This window comes from Neolamprologus brichardi, chromosome 10, assembly GCF_056152115.1.
Source record: "Neolamprologus brichardi isolate AB-2024 chromosome 10, ASM5615211v1, whole genome shotgun sequence".
Lineage (NCBI taxonomy): Eukaryota > Metazoa > Chordata > Actinopteri > Cichliformes > Cichlidae > Neolamprologus > Neolamprologus brichardi.
Window position 1 is genome coordinate 9528453 of NC_142113.1, and position 22100 is coordinate 9550552.

At 40.5% G+C, this 22100-nt stretch overlaps 1 protein-coding gene across 7 annotated transcripts in view; it reads right to left on the reverse strand.

Annotated features, from left to right (window-relative positions):
* msi2b (musashi RNA-binding protein 2b) overlaps positions 1-22100 on the reverse strand; it is a 257841-nt gene that overhangs the window by 54832 nt on the left and 180909 nt on the right. For all 7 annotated transcript variants that reach the window (XM_006799518.3, XM_035911472.2, XM_006799517.3 and 4 more), the window contains exons 8-9: positions 14142-14224; positions 2046-2160 (exon numbers count right to left, since the gene is read on the reverse strand). In XM_006799518.3, the coding sequence (XP_006799581.1) occupies positions 2046-2160; positions 14142-14224 (198 nt within the window). The remainder of the gene's footprint in view (positions 1-2045; positions 2161-14141; positions 14225-22100) is intronic.

Sequence of the window (22100 nt, forward strand, 5' to 3'; positions counted from 1 at the left end):
AACGAAAAACCTATCACAGACAGCAAAATATTGGATATTATGTGTTTGATACTGTCAAACAGAATAAGTGCCAAACTAAAATTGTTGGCTTAGATACCCGAGCTTCTCATACGTCCTTATTTTGACATTTTCTGAAACAGCAAGACCACTTTCCTTGTCTGATGTACCGCATTAAAATTGGGGTTTTTTTACTAAGCAAAGAGTTTTCAGTTATGTGTGTGCACAGTGTGTCAAAGGAGAGAGCCAAATACAAAGTGACACTAGCCTGAGATACATACTAAGTTCATCTCCTATCTCATGAAAGTCTTAGTATGTGCAAACTCACAAATATTTTCAGACCAGACAGTGTGGTAGGTGGGGAGAAAGTACGGGGAAGAAGGAGATAACTCACTGTCTCTCCTACTATTTCACTAAATGAAGCCTGCCATTGTGTCTGGCCTTGTGGCGGCCTCTTAGTGCTCTTATTTGCCTTATTAATATGCATGCTAATGTACCTATTTTATGGCTCAACAGTTCTGATTCACTTTAAAATCAATTATCCATCTGGTACATCCATACCTCGCCCAGGCTCAAATGTGTATTAATTTCAGCAAACATACATCGGCGCAACACAATAAAGATAAATGCCTCGATTAGAGGCAGTAAACAAAGGAGCTAGGGATGGCTTTAATGAGATTTGGCACAAAAGGAGCTTACACTTTCTTAAATAATGAGCCTAGGGTCCCTTTTTCCAAATGCAAATTATATAAAGGAATGTTTCGCTGTCCTTGTTCCAATTTCATTTAGATAAGAGTGTCTCCAAACAAGTTGGCTGTTAATATTCTCACATGAGCACATCACTGCCTTTCTGCCTGCCGTCTCCCAATGGAGGGGAAGAGTGCTCTCCTCTTCGCAGACACATTAGTCTGTAATAAGTTCTGAAAAGTTCACTGTGCTTGTTAAATACTTCTAACAGATGAGATGGAACTGGGAGCGACTTAGATAGAGTTGACAGAAGCACTCAGCCAAACGTATCAACACTTTTACCACAAACAACTGTATAATCACCCCCATGGAAAGGTCAAGGCTGCAATAACCATGACAGTTAAAGCAACTGTATATAGATAAATGGATAGATAGATAACACAGATAATTAGTTTACTGCCCTCTTCTTTGGTAAGAATAGCTTTGGGCCTCAGTGATTGTTCAGTTTTTGAGAAAATGCAAAACAAGCGACAGCGAAATATGAATTTCAGCTTTGAGAGCTGCGGGAGACACAAATGCACCTGCACCTGCTGTGAGAGGGAGGGGCTACGTGCAGCACAAAATGAGTTTCTTACAATCAGCGATATGTCTCTTTTGCTTCTGAAAAAAAATGAAAAAATAAATCTTTAATGTGATTGCAAATCCATTTGGTTACAGACAGACATACAGACACATAGATGGATAGCGGGTGAGTGGGGAGGCAGGGAGGGAGAGAGTGCAATAGTGTTAAATAAAAAGGGCCACAGGCATAGGCTGGATGGTAATGAAGAGGGGTGGGCCAGCAGCTGAGGTCCCTGTAGATGAGATCTCTCTCTGACATGTGTGTCCCCTTCATTACCCATTAAGGGGGGCACAGTGATGAATCCTTAATATGACATTACACCAATTTTCCTCTTCATTTAGCCTGCTAATGTGCTGGTCTGCTCCTATATGCCCAGGGGCTGGCTGTACCACACTCAACCAGAAATAGACCACAGTGGCCACTGGTGGCACACCTTGAAGCAGCCTAATTAGGGGCAGCGCCCACCTAATGGGGCTATCTAGACAAAAGTTTGCATAAGTTGATTTTTTAAGCAGATAGAAATTGGTGACTGAATGGTGTGCACGTCTGGCATTTGGTCTGGATAAAACAAAACATAGTTTTGCCTAAAAAATTCATGCATCGGCTTTTTTCTTGATTGACCATCATGGGATTGGCAAAATGAGGTAAAAACACCAGAAGCAAGTCTTGGAAGATCTCATGGAAATATGCCCAAATATTCACAGAGTCCTGTTTAGATATCTGCACAAGTATAACTCACTTAGCATGCCCATCCCCAGCATGAAGGCATCCATGGTGTAGGGCAGACCCCTGGCTCGCCCCCGTGTACCTGGTGGGAACATCACCTCCTTGGGCTGGGCCTTCTTACATTCTACCTATGTAGACAGACAACAAACACACACATACACACAACCAAAGCATTAGTCTTTGTTGGTACGCAGCCCGACAGATCTGACAGGGCTGTGTCAGCTCTTTAAGGTGGTTTTCTGTTTGACTTGCACAGTGCTAGATGTTTTCCATAGAGAGAGAAGGGGAAAAAACAGACTGAGCAAATCTGAACACCTCACATTTTAGAGCAAAGTCTCTAAGGAAAACTTACAATCTTCTCCTGCATTAAAGCAAAGGTTATTGCTCCAGTGAGCATGTGCCCAAACCCTCAGGGAAATACAGGCTAAATACTTGAGTTTCCATGAGTTTCTAAAACATAAAGGTAGTTCTGCTCTCCAGACTCCCACAGTGTGGAAGTATGTCCAGACTCTTTCTTTTTTTTAACAAAAGGACTAATCTTCAAACAAGTCCTGTCATTTGACAAATCATTATTCCTTTGCTATCATTTTTCCTTGACCTTAAATGTTTTTGGGGGTTTTTGTTGCAAAAACAGCTTCAAATCCTAAAGCCAAAACGGTGTGTTTTGAAACTGAGTAAGGGCTTTGTTTTTCTGTTTGTGTACTGTGCATTTGTGTATTGTTGCTGGGCTGGAGTCCCCAGTGTCCCGCAGTCCAATTCCACCTGCAGCGCTCATCTCTTTCCTGCATTTATTCCTCTCACTTCACTTCTCCCACATACAGGTTTGTTCATTTCCCATCTTGCAAGACTGACATCTCCTCCTCCTACATAACACATATCAAATGAGGGATGTGACAGGGGCAGATGAGAAGAAGGAGGAAGATGAGAGTCCTATTTACCACATATCTATCCTATCTCTATGAATTATAGAGAAGCACAAGCAGCTGACAAGGGTGGCACGGTCTTGTGTCTGTTGGTTGTTCTTTGGTAGGCTGAGTCTGTTCACCATGCTGCACAATCTATTTGCTCCACTGCCTGCTTGGCATCAGCCTGTCCATCTGTTTGTCTGTTTGCCTCCTGGCTCTTCCCTGCTTCTCCCTACTGCCTCCACTTAAACAGGGCTTTCTCGGCTGCTGCGATTCACATGTCATCCTGGCCTGCTGCACAAGACAGGCTACTGCACCAGTCCTGTGCACACCTCAACCAAGGTATAGCCTAGCATCCATACAAATAGGCCTGCGACTCTGACAGGCCAGTGATGCACATTAGTATTCACACACCAGTCATACATGCACAGCGGTAGACACAACATGCTATTTCAAGTTGCCAAACTCAAGGAAAACTTCTGTGCTGAATGCATAGTGTAACAAGCTCTGTACATTGTATCTAGCAGAGAGCGAGACATGTAAAAAAGGGAACACTAATGAAAAAGGTTTCTATCACGGGGGGAAGTTGCTGTGTTGCAGAGCTGTGATTTGTTGCTGTTAGTGGCTCTTTTATTTGAAGCAGACCAACTAAAGTACACAGTTCCCTCAGCCACTTTGTAGCTGTCACAGCTACTCTACCCTTCTTATGTGCCTTGTATGGTTTGACATAGTGCTGAAGAGAGCACAGGCGCTTTTTCCCGTCTGAAAATGACCCGCGGCATGGAAGCAGGAAGCGGGTGGGACAAATGGGCGTGTTAAAAATCACAGCACACTGCTGGGATTTTCAAATGTTCACATAGCCGGGTGACAAATACATTCAAGTTCTATCCACACTTTCAAACGCGGCAGCAGCTGATCAGCCTCTTCAAGAAACCCCTGCAACAACTAGCAAGATGGACGCTCAGGTAGTCTGCTGGGAGTAAGACAGAGCCAGGTGTGAGTCATGCCTAAATGCTCTCAGATGCGGGTCTTTTGATATTCAGAGTGCGGGCTCCTTGTCATGGACTTAAAACCAGTCAGGGGCCGGGTTCTGTGGTGGTGTGAGTATGTGGGTGTTCACCTGCTTCAGACACACAGGGGGTTGAGAGCAAAGGAGGCAAGAGCTTTTCATAGTCGACTAAATCAAACAGTAAGGAAGAGAAAGGACAGAGAGACAATTCGAAGAACTGCAAAGGTTCAGCAGCCAAGAGAGTAGAGATTCAAATTTCACTATGTGGAAAGCCTGAACCTTGTGGCACATTCAGAGTATGAAGGGAACACAGGTCCTTATTTTAACGGGGATCATTTTTCAGAATTATAGCTTGTGTAATTTGTCAAGGACTCTTGCATTTATTGAAGGCTGCACAATATTGTGTTGTGAAAAGTCTCCTGATCCACAATTTAAACACTATCAATGAAGGTGTTTGAGCACCATTGCACCCTGTCGAGAAAAGGGACACACCATTAAACTGCCTTGCCTTCCCTGCCAGAAAAGTTATACCATTTTTCTCAGAAACGGCACTCACGAGATCTGAAACACACACACACACACACACACACACACACACAGTATAAACGCTAAGTAACTAGTAAAGTGGATTCCTGTCACAAAGTGTTGACAAGGTGTGGTTACTTCAACGTGTGTGCTTTCAACATATACTGAAATGTTTCTGCCTTTCATGCACTGATATACCGCAGACGATAGCTTAGCCTTGAGACTTACATCACTGCATACCCAAGATAAAGTCAGAAGGTAACAAGTACGTCTGTGAAGGCAACACTGTAGAGTTGGATGTCTCGAGACCAAGACCGGTCTTGAGACCACTTTTACGTGGTCTTGGTCTTGTCTTGACTTTGGTCTTGGATCCCTTGGTCTTGTCTTGGTCTCGCTGTCTCGGTCTTGCTGTCTCAAATCGACATAGATTTGGAGATTTGGAGTCAACAGTATCCATGACACACAACGTAACGTTCGATAATGTGTCATGTGCAAAAGCATCAGCTCTAAGAGCCGTGCTTAGAGAGTGCTTTGTAGTGAATCAGAAGAGTCGACTCCCATTGAGCGAGAGCTGGCTCCTCACTTGATTTTGTTTCGCTGCACAGCTCTCACACAGTGGCTCAGCTATGCTCCAATCCCTCCATATTGTGGCCAATCACACGCGAGGATATAGGATAATATCATTATGTGAAAAACAGAGGGTGAGAGACACGACTCGCTTACTGACTGTCCTCTCAGTAAGTGAGTGAGACAGTAGACAGCGGTGAGGAGGTCTGTGCAAGTGCATTGCAAAAACACATAAATATGCCTGACACCCGTAAACAAAGCAGCATCTGGCTGCAGTTTAAAGACTTTTTTGTCTCGGTCTCGTCTCGACTTTGTCTTGGTCTTGACTCAGTCTGTCTTGGTCTTGGTCTTGTCTTGGTCTCAATACCCTCTGGTCTTGATATTGTCTTTGTCTTAGTTTAGGCGGTCTTGACTACAAGTCTACAACACTGATACTAAAACATTTTGTAACAACATATGGTTTGTGTTTGAAGTTTCAATAAAATAAAGAATGAGTTAAACCCTTTTTTTTTTTTGATAAACTGTGCAATAATTAGGCAACTTGTTCTGATGTGATCTAGCCAGTGTTATGCTTCCAGTGGTCTTTTCTGGCTGACCTTGCTTGGGTCACTCGCTACTATTTCCAAGTAGGTCCATGTTTGCCCAGATTTTGCCAAGGTTGAAATCATGTTAACGCTGTGAGCAACACTGCTGTAAAATCGGAATGTTCTGAGATTCATGCAACTTAGCAATGAGTGGAGAAAAAGCTGCTAACTTTGAAGGAAGTATAACTGTCACAAGTCATGGAGTGGAAAATTCCAGTAGCAACTAAGCTAACATTCTACAATGTAAAATGTCACGAGTTATCTTAACAAGAGTAGCATGTCACATGTGTGGCAGAAGTGGCTAGCTAACCACTTTTCTGTTGCTATGAAAGATGTGTAAATCAAAACCTGAAGTTTTTTAAGCCTTCACGTTTTTTCTCCTCCACTTGTCCAGTTTCCTCCAAAATGTATATATTTTTAGGGATATAATTGCTCATCATGCAATGATATAGCAAGTCTTTGGTTAATACCTCTTTAGGAATCATCTTGTTGATGCACCAATGTTATTTGATGTCTGTCAAACTGTGCTATATTTGGCATTTCATTTCATACAGAAATGGGAAAAAATTATGTGTTTTTGAGACAGACTGCTAGTAACTATATCTCTAAAGATACAATTTAAAACGTTATTTGCTAAGTTGTCTGTTATGTGTTGAAACAGCAGTGGTGTATACCTTGCATTAGGTGTATGTTATACTTGAATGATTCATAGGTAGTAAGTGGCTTACAAAACAAACAAACAAAATTCTCTGAAAATGATCAGGTACAAGGACTAGACTGAAAACTTTTGAAAAATCTGAAGAAAAGCTTTAGAATGCCTTCAGAAAGCCTGGAAAACTACTATACAAGACCACTTTAACAATGTGGCTCCTAGGAATAAACTATAAAGAAAGACTTGGCTCATGATTTTGCACAATACTGCATGTCCTTAACTAGACCACCCTGACTGGTCTGCAGAGTGTGTTCCTTTTCAGCATCATGTTGTGTAGGAGGGACACCTACCTGACTACGTGTGTTTTCTTATCCAGTGCTAGTTCTTCTCACACTAATAATTAGTTTAATATTTTAAGGAATGAGAATATCCGTATAATCATATTTACACTTTCCAAGAAGGTTAATTAGGATAACTATGCTTGTTAGGTTCCAGTATACATCAACTGTAGACCTTTAAGTTTGCCCAAGCAAGCTGTAAACTACTTCGTTGGAAGCATAAAAGAATCCAAAACCAGAAATCCCAAAAAGCTGTATAATATAAGGAGACAGATGCCATCCCAGCAGACCATCAGTTTGGAAAGTCTAGCATGGTAAAATAACAACAGATATATGTACTAAATTATATTTTGTTTGGGTCCTTTCCCTGGAAAGAATGCTTGTTAAAAAGTCTATGGGCCTACTTGGGATAATTATTTACTTTATTTCTCTATTTTTCAGGGAGAGTGCAGCTTAACAATGATAAGGAAAAAATTGAAAGGATGTAGTGTACATTAGCCAGACCAATTCTGTCCCTGTAAATTCTTTTCCATTTTTTTCCTAAACTATCCTTGTTCTGCTGTAAAATTAAGATTTGTTTTCTTTTGGGGAAGTATATTATTCTCTAGCTACTAATAACTAGGCTTGAAGTCGAACTTTTGAGGCATAGATATGCATCAGAGCCTATTCAAAGATGGACTTGTAGTACATCACAAACACTACTTCTGCCATATGTAGTAATATAGCCCCCAGACAGAGAATAAAGCAAACTGTCCTTGTTTTTTGTTTTTTTATGTGCAGACCCTATGATACAGATCGGTAAAGCGCTCCAGTTATGACCTTTTCAATGCATCTCCCATACATATTAACCTTGTAGGTATGATGGGAAGGTGTGGGCGGGATGAACTGGCAATGACTGTCCTTCAGGGATGAATGTTGTGGGTGTTAGGTGTGTGTGTGTGTGCATGTGGAGGGGGAGGTGTACAGCTGCTATTAGCTTCACTAGTGAATGGATTCCATCAGCAGACTGATAGACTGAAGAATGGAAACAGTGTGATTCATTTACTCCAGCTCCCACTCAGAGCTAGAAAGTCAAAACACATGAACTGAATAGTTATGGAATATCACAGCTCTGCCCATAGTCAGGCTGTCAGGCATGGTGAGTCGGGGAGGGGGGGGGAGGTGTAGTTTATATGCATCCTAAGAAAAGAAAAAGAATCAGTGGAGATTTTCTAAATATGTAATATGAGTGTTTATTGAGTTTAATGGGCCTTTTGATGGGCAGCAGATAATGGAGTTTTGCTTTTTGAGACAATTACACACACAATTTGACACTTTGATACTCAATTTATAATTTTTTTTTTCAAGAAGAGGTCGCTACTGTGTATTTTTAAAACCATTTTCTCTAATATGGGTCCAACTGCTAACATTTCAACGATTTTAGCTGGAGCATTTCTCTCATTTAAAACCTCAAGCAAAAAATACACAAAAAACAAAAAACAAACAAAACAAAGGCTATATGTAATGCATTATATAAAGTATATATTTACAACAGAGGCACTTGTATGAATTGTCAGTAGGAAAATTGGGCATCTGAGCGCTGGTACACAGACGTATGATAATGGTAAGAAGTTTTGGATAAAGCAAAACGATGCCTTCAATGGCCTTCAATCTCACATGAGTCATTATGTCTGATGTTATCTCTCTGTCTGGTTATATAAAGGCTAAGGAATATGAGGTCATTCTAAGGACAGGTGCACCCCGTGATGCTTACACTGCTTTCTTGTCATACTCCTATATTACAAGATGATATTGTCTCTGTAGACACTGAGAGACATTCAACAGTGAGACCATGATCATCAGGTTAAAGTCAAATGGCTTCCATCACTTCTTCACTCAGCAGATGTGAACATCACTGAGCTTTTATGGGACATCCTGGAGAGCAGAGTGCAAAGTGGATTTCAACCTCCTTCATCCCTCAAAGCTTTCCTTCTTCAGTAAGCGGTAAACATCCAATTACTTACAGTCGAGAACTTGTAAGGCAACCCTCCATGAGGGACTTAAACTACTCCAAAGGGTGGTCCTACTCCCTTATTAAGCACTTCATGTTCAAAGACTGTTAAAGATTTCCACTCTTTAAAAAAATATTTTCCAAGACATTTTCAACAGCCCAAAGACTTAAGTCTCTCTCTGTAAAACTCTTTTTCAAAATACTGATAACACGTTTAGTCTTTGGCAATAACCGAGTGTGTCCAGGGGTTATTTATGCAATATAAGATCTACAAGGGTACCATGCACACTTTAAAACCTCATAGCTTCAAACTCAAATCAACACAGCAATCCCTGCAGATTGCCAAGTTAAACTAAGAGCACTATGGAGGAAAAATACCCAGGACCCTGTACAGGCTGGATAAAAATCACCAGAAATCCAGCTCTTTGACTAAAAGAGGAAACTGGAAAAACAGTAATGTTTACATATTGTATACATACAATGTATACATATTGTCATTTATGGTCCGATCACGGTCAAGTAATGATGTGGTTTGATACCTTATTCATCCCCTTTAACCTTCTCAGGTTCAAATTAGGTTTTTGTTGCTAATGCACAAAATAATACCTGCAGTGGTACTTCTGAGTAAAAAAAACTCATAAAATATGTATGTGGGGCAATCAGGTTGTTAGCTTTTAACTGTTGCAAATCTGCAACGCCTGCCTTGAGAGGGTTAAGAAAACGGAAAGTGGTTTTGGAGAATCCTGGCTCCTGCTGTGTTTTTAACCTAATGGGAGTAATTTTATTCATAGAATCATTCCAATCACATTTTCAAATATTCCCAAAGTATGTCATGCTTTCTCCACTACCAACGCTAATTGAAACAATGCTCCATTCCACCACTGAATTAACCTAATAGTGCACCAAACAGAAAAGCCCTAAATCAATATTAACATTTGTTGTGACAACCCTTTGCTTTTGAGTAGCATAAATGCTCCTCCACACACTAACCAGCATTTGTTCAGGACTCCTGGCAGGTTGGTTATTCCAAGAATCTTGGAGAACTCGCCACAGTTCATCTATTGATTTAGACGGCCTCGGCTGCTTCTGTTTTTTCATATAAATCCGGACCGACTCAATGATGTTGAGATGAGCAAATCATCTCGTCACTGAAGATGATTCTTTAGGACACTGTTTTTTTCTTTTTGTGGTCCGTGTCAATATGACCTATGAATCTGAATCTGTATCGCACAATACAATCAGAGATTATGCTGTGTGCTACATAAGGGTCCAAACATTGAAATTGCATAAAAATCTGGCACAGTATTATACAGCATGCACCAGAGCAGGCAACTTTATCCAGCTGGCTGCAACTACACATTCATTATTGTAAATCTGGTATAAAGGCTTACAAATGAGTCGAATCTTTTAAGTACTAACTTGAATTATTTTATCCCTGCAGAACATTAAAAAGAGAAAACTGTGAATCAAAGATCAAGATGATTTTGGAGAAAAACAATGCTTTCCGTGCCTTCAATGACAGCAAAGTACCATATGGTGCTGTTGTGAAACGCACGTCGTAGCCACAGAAATATATGGGCTGCATTATACATTTTACTACTTCTCTTTCAACATTATGCTTGAGTCAATACACTGTGCAGAGTACATCTGTATCTCTGCATTAGGAGCTATTGTATAAACGCCTACTTATATTAGTCTTCTCCTTAGCGACTTGGAGAGTCGGAGCTTATTCTCCTCGGCGCAGTAATTGGCTGGTCATGTCAGGAAGACACAGTGAGAAATTGACAGCGAACAGAAAATTTCTCCCTCCTGTTGTGATCATTTGCTACTCATTCGCTGAATATTGAAAATAACACATTAAAGAACATTACATTAAAGCACTTCACTGAAACCAATGTGACTCCATTTTAATGGCACACTGCTCACTCATAAGAGCCAATACTTGATAGGTATTATTATGAATTAGCTGTGCATGCATAACAGCAGGGTGGTGTATGTGATTTGTTGGGGTGGGGGGAGGGGGGGGGGTACTCCTGTCTAAGAAAACACAAGTCACAGCCGTTACTTGTTAATAAGGTGCTGTCTCGCCACAATATGATATAGACATTCATATATGGGGAAGGTGTGATAAAGTGTTAAAAAAAGTACCAGAAAACTGTCACGTAATCTCCCCTGTATTGATTTTTTTTTACTCTGAAAATATTTACTGGTTTTAATACAGGGGTGGGTGCCACGGTAGCTAAATCATGTTTCCACAATCACGTGTGGCCCTGGAGGGGATGATCGATACTTTTATCACAGCCTACATTTGCTAAAGCAGGCTAATGGAGAAGTCAGTGCAGCTGGTGTCACAGGTTATGAGACTCTTGCTAAGCAGCACCCTATTTTTAATTATGTATGAGGCAGAACTCACAGTGAACAGATGAAGCGCTCCTGAGAGAGCGAGGCCTCGGTGGCACATGAACACAGGGTGAGTGACCAAGTCACTTAAAGGTCCGGTCCCTCACATCTGAGTGGACGCTGACCCTGGTACACCGCCAGAGCTCCTGAGAGGACATGCAAGGAGAAGGTGGGCTGCCCTGTACATCCACATCCCTCCCAAGTGGGGTGGAATTTCTGTCTGCATCAATTATTCAAGAACCATCTTAGATAACACTCATGGGGAGGATGGATGAGGTCTATTTCTGTATAGTACTTCATAAGGATGAAGACAGGAGGCATTTTTTATTTTATGTGCTGGTGCTTCAGACACCGGATAACCAGTTTCCTCCTATGAGCAACTAAGGTAAAAAACATTTTGTGTCTTAGAAAAATGCTCAACGCACTCCAAATTCTTTTCTCTTTTGACATCCTTCCTAGATGTCAGCACTTTGTAGAAGATTTATTTCCTGTATCCAAAGGAACTTAATGTGCAGTAGGTACTGCCAACAGGGGCTGTTACAAAGGTGACAAAAGCCTTAGAAAACCAGACCTTACGGTGTCCTTTCCACCCCAAGTGAGAAAAAACCCATCTCATCTTGTCTGTTAGGGTTTCTAGGACTCCCAGGTGGAGTGACCAGGCTAGGGATACAGCTTTTGCAGTTATGTGGCACTTGAAACATTTTCTGTGCACGCCCTATTAGGTTCAACATGTCAATGCACAACAGTGTGTCACATGCACTTTTGACCACTCAAACTCCCCATGCATCCCCCGTGGTCGCAAATCTTACACTTTACACAGCACTTCAGCAGCAAAGGTTAAATAAATAACAACATTAGTAACTGTTATTAACTGTGACGTAACAGCGAGTCATTTCCATACAGTGACTGTTGCATCAGAGAAAGCTTTGATGTTAATGGCAACACAAAAATAGCCTATAATTTCTCATCCATCTCTCTTTAATCCGCTTCCTCAAAAAACTCCTCTCTGTAATAATAACAATCTTTTCTATTTATATGTATAATTAGAAGATTCTTATTCTTATTTTTCCTATATCATCCCTTTAGGCAAAGATTTGGAATGTGCATGAAAAAGGACACATGCTTTTCATGACAACATTGTTACTATTTTTTTTTTTACATCGCACTTATTAACAGTATAGCTTTGAATAATCCTAATAAATCTATTCTCCTGTATGTGAGATTCCATTTCTCTGGACAGAAAGCGTTTTTGCCGATGGAATGTAAATGCCAGAGAATCCCTGGGCTATGGAAGTTGGCACGACAGTAACACTATTTGTGAGTTTGAATCCACTTGAGCAGATGTTTTGAGCAGCTGGGCTAGCTACAGTGGACCGACTGCACATACACCTCATCGCTGACCAAGTATATACCATGTGCTCATTTTCTCACATAAAGCCTGTTAGACTGAGGTGTATCAGGAGATTTTATGTTTCTAATAATATTCGCTGACAGGTATTTGCTTTCGACTGCTATGCACAGCATGTTCCCACATACAAGACAATTGGGTAACGCCTTGTTTTTAAGTATAAGACCTGTGCAGCGGTCGTTCTCTAAAAGTCCTTGTAATTTCTTAATTCATGCAAGCTTGCAAGCAAATAATTTAACTGCTCTGAACTTCATATAACTATTTGCTAAGTAATAACAGTTATAAAAGATTAGATTGTTTTTAAAATCTGAACAGTCCACTCGTGCTCTTTTAAACCTAATTTAAAAACCTTAATTTGTGTGCAACTAATTTAATAACATACTGATACATAATAGTGTATTTTTTAAAATGCAAGATTAACAAATTTTTTCAGTTAAGGAAATTCAGCCTCGTAATTGGAAACACAATTGAAGATTCATTTATTATCCAATTACAAGTTCTAACAAACAGGCTGTGAGTTTGACTTACATCACGAGAATTTTTAATTAAGGTAAAAAGGTGGAGAGGGGCTCAAACTATGCCAGCCAGGATATTCTCCAGAGCTCAGATTTAATAACAAACAAAAAGTTGCATCCACTATTTTTGTAACTTAATTTTTTTTTTTTTGAAGAGAAGGGTTTAGAAAATCTACAGATGTCAGATGTTACACTTTATACCGTTGCGTGATTTTTGTGTGTTCACACGGTGCTGCGTCTACAAATCAAAGGCTCTGAAGCATTTGATTGTGACACGCTACCTTCCATGCACACACAGTTATTTCTGTCACACTCTGGCTTTTTGCGTTTCGGTCCTGAGCGCTGACTGTGATGCAGTGCCGAGACACGCGGGGACATATACCGGGGGTCATGTGTGACCTGGAGTGGTCCCTGGTGAACACGGTTCTACTACACTGGTCTTGTCAGTCACATACCCGGTCAGTCAGTCATTTCCAGGGAAGAACTGTGAAAGAGAGTGAAGATGCACAGCGAAGAGAAGGAGCACCGCTGAACGGTAGTAAGACGACTAGTCCTCCAATCAATTGCCGTCCGCAAACGTGCTTAAATGGCGCAGGATTTCTTAAGACGCCTGCAGGGTGGAACTGGGTGAAGGAGGACCTAATGTCACACTTTCTACACTGAAAACGTTTCCTGCCAATTATCATAAGTTACACGATGACTTAGAAAACTGCTGCTGAACTCTGAGGAGTTCTGGGATGACCATATTACTGGTGTAAATAAAACAAGCATCACTGGCACTCTGTGGAAGGTGTTAATCCCTGACTAATGAACTCGGCCTCTGCCAGTAGCCTCCCTGTTGGATCCCTGGACATCTCTACCTGTGTATGCGCGTGTGTGTGTGTGCGCATGTGTGTGCATGGTAGGGGATTCAGAAAGAGAGGGACAGGCTCCACTCTCCCGTCCCTCAGCCTGACAGGCAGAACTCAGCCACACAATTTCACGGTTTGTGGGCAGTACACACCACTGCTTTCACATCCCTGAGACCCAGAGACCCACAGAGTGTCTATATGTGTGTGTGCGTGTGTGTGTGTGTGTGCTAGCCTGTGCATTTGAACATGGACACACACATACGCACCCACACCAGCTGTGCTATTAATACTAAGGAAAGAAGAAATCAAATATTAATCCTTCAACGTCCACCTGGAATTGGAAAAAATATAATGCGTAGACTTACCATTTTGTTATTGATTTCATGAAAATGAATTTCACAGACTTTCTCTACGATGTCTTCACTGTCAAATGTTATGAAACCAAATCCTATGTAGAGAGAAACAGAAGAGGGAGGGGGCACAAGAAGAGACCGGGTTAGTGGCGAACCTTCACAAAACTTCAGTAAGTAAAATTAAAAAAAAGAAAAAAGATGGAATATTATCATGAGCCAGATCCAGAAACTATGCAAGCACATCTGTGGAGATTGGTTTGGGCATGGAAAAGAACAAGTGAACAAGACAGACATTGTCCTCTTTAAATCAGGAATATGATGAAATCTGCCACATTATTAAGGGCACTCAAGGACCTCTTCTACAAAAAGAAGATGGAAAAACAGCACAAAGCTCATTTAATGATATTCAGTGAGCTAGGGCCCAGCATCTGAATTTCATTAAATGCATTTTGTGTTCTTTTTATTGAAATCTCACTGTATAACAAGCCCTCATTTTTATGTTAATACGGGCCTTAGAATGAATGTGTCGTTGACAGTGGGATTTTCATGCCATATTTATAGGATAAAAGCTTAACCCCTCTTTAAAAAAAAGAAAAAAAGAAAAAAGAGAGACAGAGAGACAACATGGTTTTAGACTTTTGAACACAAGTGGATTGCAATGCGCTCTTCTGTGTTTTGATGGTGATACACAAAGCAATCTAGCATCTGTATAGCTGGGGTTGAAAGGAAAACATATTCTATTACTTTCTCGAAAGCCAAACAGTTAGTGAATAAAACAGTGTGAGGGACTGACAGGGAGATGAGTTTTTTTTAAAAACAGCAAAAACCTGACGAAATAAAATCGCCACGGACTGAGCTTAAACAGCCGTTGCTATAAACAACACGCCGACACACTCTGCAGACTGCGCCATCCGTCTAATATTGTATATGTTAACAGTCTACCTAATGTGAGACGAAAGCTAAACACAAATGTAAAACAACAGTTGTTACTCGCACGAACATGAAGACAAATCCATGCCTTCAGGCATCAGCTCAGTCATCATCCACTTCACAGGACAAATCTCAAGGTCAAGGACTCGAGGGGAAGCTATTCGGAGCCTAGTTTCCCGCACATCTGCACATATTCGCCTAACAACACATACGACACCACGGGGTATACAAACGAGAGATTTGTCAACCATCAGAGAATTGCTGTATTTATTATACTGAGGTAGTTTATCCTTTTAATATATCTTGCTGTATTGGGCCTTTGCTGGCTATGCTGCAAATCGATGAGCAGCACCACTTTCTGGCAGTATTGGATTTGCAGGATTTTTGAATCAATGTGATTAAACACCTTTATTTGTCAGGTATTTAAACCAAAGGGAAAAGCAATTCCCATTTGGTTAGTTTCAGGTAGATCATAATATTTTACCTTGTACTTTATCCATATCACCCATTCCTAAGCAGGCTGATTTGCAAATATTTAGTAGCTTAAATGTCTTAATATTCACATCTTTGCAGGAACATCACTGAAAATGAAGTATATTATAGTACATTAGCATCCTAAGCTGCTTATTGCTTATTACTTCATCAGATCATCCTGTAAAATAATGATTTCTTTGTGCAGAATTGTTCCTGCTACTTACTACAGCAGACAGCCTACCACAAACAGTGACATCTATAATTCTGTCATAAAGTCTTTATCTCTCACTCACGTTTTTCTCTTCTGCTCCTCCTTCACTTCCTCCTACTACGTAAATAACAAAAGATTCTCCTAAAGCTTCTCTTTTGACACAAGCAAGAACATATCAAAACAGTCCTGTCAAAAGAGGGTTGGAAACCCAACGTGCGAGCTGATTAAATACGGACAACATCAGATCTAATGAGATCTTAAGAGACACAATGTGAATATCCACTGAGATGTCTCTAAACTGAGTTGTAGCGGGAGCGTATGTGAGAGGGTGGGGGAGGCAGGGGACAGGTGATGACGACGGGCAGGAACGCAGGGAGCGGGGGTGGGGGAGAAGCACCTTCTACTCCTGCTCGCCCCACCTTCATGGCGGGCACAAGGAGCACTTTTGACAACCAACAAATCAACCGCCAGGAGTAATTTGTCATGGAGGTCTGTAGGTAGAGGGAGTGGAGTCTAGGGGAACAAAGATGGAAAGAAAAAGGGAAAAAGGTGGAGATGAAAGTAGAGAGGGGGTGGGCAGAAAGACAGAAAAAGTGACAAGGAAAGAGGTTAACACACATGGCCCCTGTCGCCACACTCCTTCCTGCTGCTACAGGCAGCTCCTCCATCAACTGACAGGACATTTTCCACTGCACTATTATATCCACTGGGGTCAGGGCCAAGCCCACCACCACAGATACCACCAGCAGGGTCCTTCCACCCATGACTGGATCTGTTTAAACGGAAAAAAGGGGGGAAAAGACATTTGGCTGTAGTGAAAACTACTGCTGGAACACACCGTGGCATTCACAATATCACAATTCACAACAAACATCCACATTTTTCTCGCTCGTCGGCTCAGCACACACCTCCTTTATCAGTCCCCTGTGTACTTTCTGAACCTCTGTCCCCTGCCATTGCATTGCAGCTCTTTGCTCTACTATCCTATTTTACAGACCTTACAGACAATTACAGGCCACAAAATAGCAGTAACAGAAATATTCCTTTCTCCCATCCTCCTTCGGTGGGGTGTCAGCAGAGCCAGATTGTCCTCATATATCCTGGCCATTCTTCCTCCAACTATCCACACGTAGCAGGAGGCTGACCCCCACAAAACTATTAAAGACTGTCAGCACTGACAGACACAAGCAGAGACGTGTCAACATTCTCACACCGAAGAACCTTCCCACAGCTTAAACAATACCCTGTAAATGGAAACACGTGGATGTCTTATAGTAAGGCTGATAATAGGTGTTATGCGGCCACTGGCTGAGGCCTCTTGGCTGCATTTGCTCACACTTATTAGCCAGAACTGGGCTTGGCCTCGTTTCGCCGCTCCACAGAACCGGCGGGGAGCCTACTTTCACAACCATTTACCAACTTCATCATACTCAGTCTTTATTTCACACTCAGTGCAGGTTTCTCTGCTTCTGTTGCTCTGATGCTTTTCACACACCCTAACCCAACCAGCCCCACCAAGCCTGGGAAAACTTGTAAAATCATGGAGAACTCTTGGCTTTAACTTCTTTGACTTTCAAATGCTTCTTTGTAACTGCTGAAACTAATACACCTATAAACACAAATCTTACAAATTGGAAAAACCAAACTTAAATAAATGAAAATAAATAAATGTTAAATGTAACATTTGCAGTAGTAGTGAGGGTACTATTATGATTTTACTTTACCCCATTGTGTAAAAGATTTGTCAGCACATAAACATGCAAGGAGAAGACATAAGGGTAACATTAATTTACAGCTGCTATGTATAGCAGCCATAGCCCATGTCCCTGATGACTCATGAAAATGCATAGCACATATGTATCATAACCTCATTACACTTTTCTAGGTTAATATTAAGCACAAATGAACCAAAAGTCATAAAGGTTCTTAACAAAGACGTGTGTAGGGCTCTTCCTTGCTAACAGCTGAACTTTTAACTACAGCTGATCATTTTACACGTTAGATACTTTCAATATGTCTAACCACTTAGCAAACAATTAAAGCTTATAAACGTGCACTTCCAATGCTTTCACAGTAGGGGCTGTAATATTGCTGCTGATGCATGTAATGAGAGGAGCATGCTGCTAAGCAGCTCTGACTGCTGACCCTGTCACCACAAAGGTAAGAAGCCTGGAGGATGTGTTGTTCATAGCTTCTGGGATGCAGCACAAATGGAACATACAGACACAAATAGAGAAGACAAAAGCACCTATGTGCATACACATGTAGAAACACACAAACACGCATAATTGTACCCAAAACTAAACTGCTCAAACTCCACCAAGCTTAAAGGACAGAAAAGGTATGTTTTATCTTGTCTCATATTATCTATACTTTACCACTGAACTAGTAGTCGTGCCCTAATTATACTTGATGGGACCTTCACCTGTCCATCCCAGAGTAAACCTACAGAAAGCTCCAGAGCTGTCTGCTTATATGGTGTATCCTCCAAGCCCAATCTTCTTGTAATGCAGAGAAGCAGACAGAGGCAGTCCGAACACCCACGGCACAGTTAGAGTCCTTTGATCAGTATTTCCGTCTGCTATTACCAGAGATCCAGAGCCCCGGGCATTAATCCCCTGTTTAATACAGTTAACACCATGAACTCTCTAACAGCACAGCGCACATATAGCTGAGAAGAGAGAATAGAGAATGAACAAATTGGAGAAAATATTGTGAATAGGAAGAGATATTTTTCTTTTAAAAACTCCTGAAACATTAGAGAGGGAAAAAAAGCACACATCTATGAATGTTTACTGATCAGTGCACTGCTGCTGAAAAGGATCTCACAGTCTAAATAGACTCAATGTATAATCCATTATGTACTTAGATGGCCATGTTTACATCATATCCCTGCAGATTTCCACCTATAAGTGTTGTCTTTTTACACCCACAGTAAACACATCTTCAAGTTTAGCAACAAGATTTGACAACTATCTGTAGTAAATAAAATATGTTTTTCTTATTGGTTAATAGACAAAAACACAAAGACAAACAGAAAGACAAACACCAAGAGTTATTACAGGTCCCTTAGGCATACCCGGATTCCCTAGTCACAAGTCAAGACACTAGCTGATAAAAATCCAAAACAAATAAATATGACTGCTTTGATGCCTATGAGTCTGTGGGGAACTGAAGACGCTCGATGTAAAATGAATCCCAGAAGTGCACCATAGAGTGAGCCACGAGCACTGTTTCAGACAACACTCAGAAGATGAGACTGATAAGAAGTTTTTGGTTTAGCTGTGAGATTGCAACACAAATTCATCATAGTACATTTTTTCATGGCTTTAATCTTTGTTGCATAGTAGTGTGTGCACATTTGTACTGGTCATTGTGATGACAAAAGGATTTTAAGAAAAATATTTTCTTGGGCAACAGACAGAAATACACATTGTAAATAAGTACTAACTTTGCATTTTATTATTACTTTTTCTATGTATTATTTATTTGATTGTTTTTACAGGGTAATAATGGACTTAGTTACTTCATAAATAGCCTCGTTATGTAAAAATGCCATAAAATGTGCTGTTTCTAATGTGCACTGCATAAGTTTAATATGGTGGGAAGTTTCATTTGACAGCTGATTTAAAAATAAGAAAAAAAAGTAAAGAAAATATGTCAATTACAATGAAATGCTTTGTGTAGGTGTGTAAATGCACTAGCCCCCGTGAAATTTCACCAATGCAAATCTCTCTTTGGACCCGGTCTGCACAGTGTGCAGTGTGTCAGCCCACCGTCTGAGCAGAAAAGTAAAGGTGATGATTACCGTATTGTACGTGTAGGTGGCTGTATGAGAGAGCATCAGGTGGTAGGGAGAACTAGCTTAAAATTGAGCCACAATTATCACACGTGGTGTTTTACATTGTTAGCAAAAGTTCTCAGGCTTTAAAATGCTGGAACTTATTAGTTTGTTCGACATTTAAAAGGACATCTACTGATTGCTGAGAAATGTCATGAAGGAGCTTTCAACAGCAGAATGAAATAAAGCAAGAGGCCAGAAAACAATTAGATAAAAGCAATGCGACTATAAATTGGTGTAATTAGATTTCAATATGATTGTGGTTTTCTTCACGCTTGGCCTTTATCATTTTATGGTGCTCAGATGACTTTGCGCCACCACTTGTTTGGATTGTTTTTATATTCTGGTCTGATCAATTACATTTCTCCATTAATCTTGACTCCTGAAAACTGCAGATAGAAAATAGGACTCATAACATCGATGAACAGGTCATGGAACGAAAAAATAAATAAATGAAGAAATAAATGCTAGCTTTTCATCAAATTAACAAAATAATCCTATACCACAGTAGACACACCACCCTAGGGATGTGGCGGCATAATTTATACCTAAAAAAACAGAATAAGTGACTAGTGAATGGATGGATGGATCTAGGGTATGCCTTTAATAAATGTTTACAGTGACAATATGCCTGCTTCCTCTGCATTTTCTGCAGAGCAACTGGGCTCAGCATGCATGCTGAGGGAACTAGTTTGTTTGTGCCTCTATGTAGGTCAGCTTTCTGAGTTGGCCATCAATTTCTACTGTCCTACTTAAAGAGACACTCCATCGCCATACAAACAAATACACAAACATGAGCACACACAACATTTGTAACACTTGAATTACATACGAGGATCATAGCCTGCACTTCTGCTATGTCATCGATTTTATTTGCACTTTAGTCACAGAAAGACATCCCGACAAATATCCTTAATTGTTACTGTAACACATATCAACTCAAATCTGTGTTGTTAGTAAATGCTCACTTGTAGCTTGGTCATGGTGGTAATGGCCATCTCAACAGAAACACACAAAGTGTGCACCGGTAAAATGAATACAGTGCTCGTCATCTCTTCTAACACGCTCTACCTCCAGAAAGACCCTCATTAGTGCCAAACAATATACCTATAAGTATGAGTTTCTCTCTTCCTATATGATCACAAAGCTGCTCTAACAATAACTGAATGGAAGCAATTATCTGCTGAGAAGGTGACTAACTTCCCCTTTACTCACCAGCACCAAGACAGCAGGCTAAGAGCAGCACTCTACAAAGAGCTAAAAGGAGTATTCAAAGACAACTACAAAAAAAGAAAATAAAAATGCATCTAATAAATAGTAAAAGTGAAATTTTAATTACTTTAATCTGCAAACTACTGGAGGTATAGAGGAGTGTGAATAAAGATTTCACAGAAATAAAGAAAAGGGTTTACTTATACATGTCTCCACAAGGCAAATCACAGTGTGAAGTAACCGATACAACAGTGACACGTTTACCCAAAGGTGAGCTGCCAGAGACGTGAACTTGTTCACAAGTGTTTATCTGAGTCATTAGATGGAGAAAAATCACCCTGCACTTCGGACTTGACAAAGACCTTCGGTCCATTTGTATCACAGCCTTAGAGCAGGATTTTACCAGAGGGCTCAGCAACCTTCTACAAATGTGCCAAAGTCTTTTTGGTGCAAACACGTGAGAAATAATTATCTGCAGGACCAAGTTCAGGCTTTTCAAGAGCATAATTGTCATTATATGACATTAGATGTGCAGCATTATTTTTCTTATTTCTGTTCTTCACGTGGGAACAAATATGCAAGGATCAAAAGTGAGGTGATTTAAGTAAAATGAAATAATCAGGTAATGTAATCAGTTAGTTAATGAAAGGCTGAATAGCTGGAGAACACTTTGGAATTGGAACAAACACAATCCAACAAAACTAATAACAGCTTTAATTTTCACATCTTTATTGAACAAAGTGAGAAATCACTCAATGTATTAATGTAAACTCTTGATTTTAGTAAGACTCGTAACTTTCTTGCAACCTCAAACAGCTAATTGGTAGTAGGGCTGGGCGATAAAATACAAAAGATCATCAACAGAGATATAAGATACGATAAATATAAAGTTGATAGAACTCGTTCCATCCAAGGTTCACACAGACAACACAAAAGAACAAGAATAGTGCTGCACTGAACCAATCATTTGGTTGAAACAGAAGCAGAGCCACGTCAGGCTTGGTTTGACGCACACAGCGTAGGATGAGCAGCTGGTAGCGGCACATGTGCTCATGTTTGGGCTACTGCAGCCGTGCACACCAGTACATTGAGAATTCGAAAAAGATAAGAGAAAAATCTAAAAATGTTAATAAAAGCTCAGGAAATAGTGTTGCTGAACAGTACGTCCCAACAGACACAGCACAAGACTTAAAGAGGAGGTCGCTGGTGTAAAAAGGGTCAAGGGAATCTGGTAGTGTGGAGATATGGCCCTGCTTAGTAGCTGCTTATGAGAATCGCACAATATTGTGGAGAAAATTTGGAT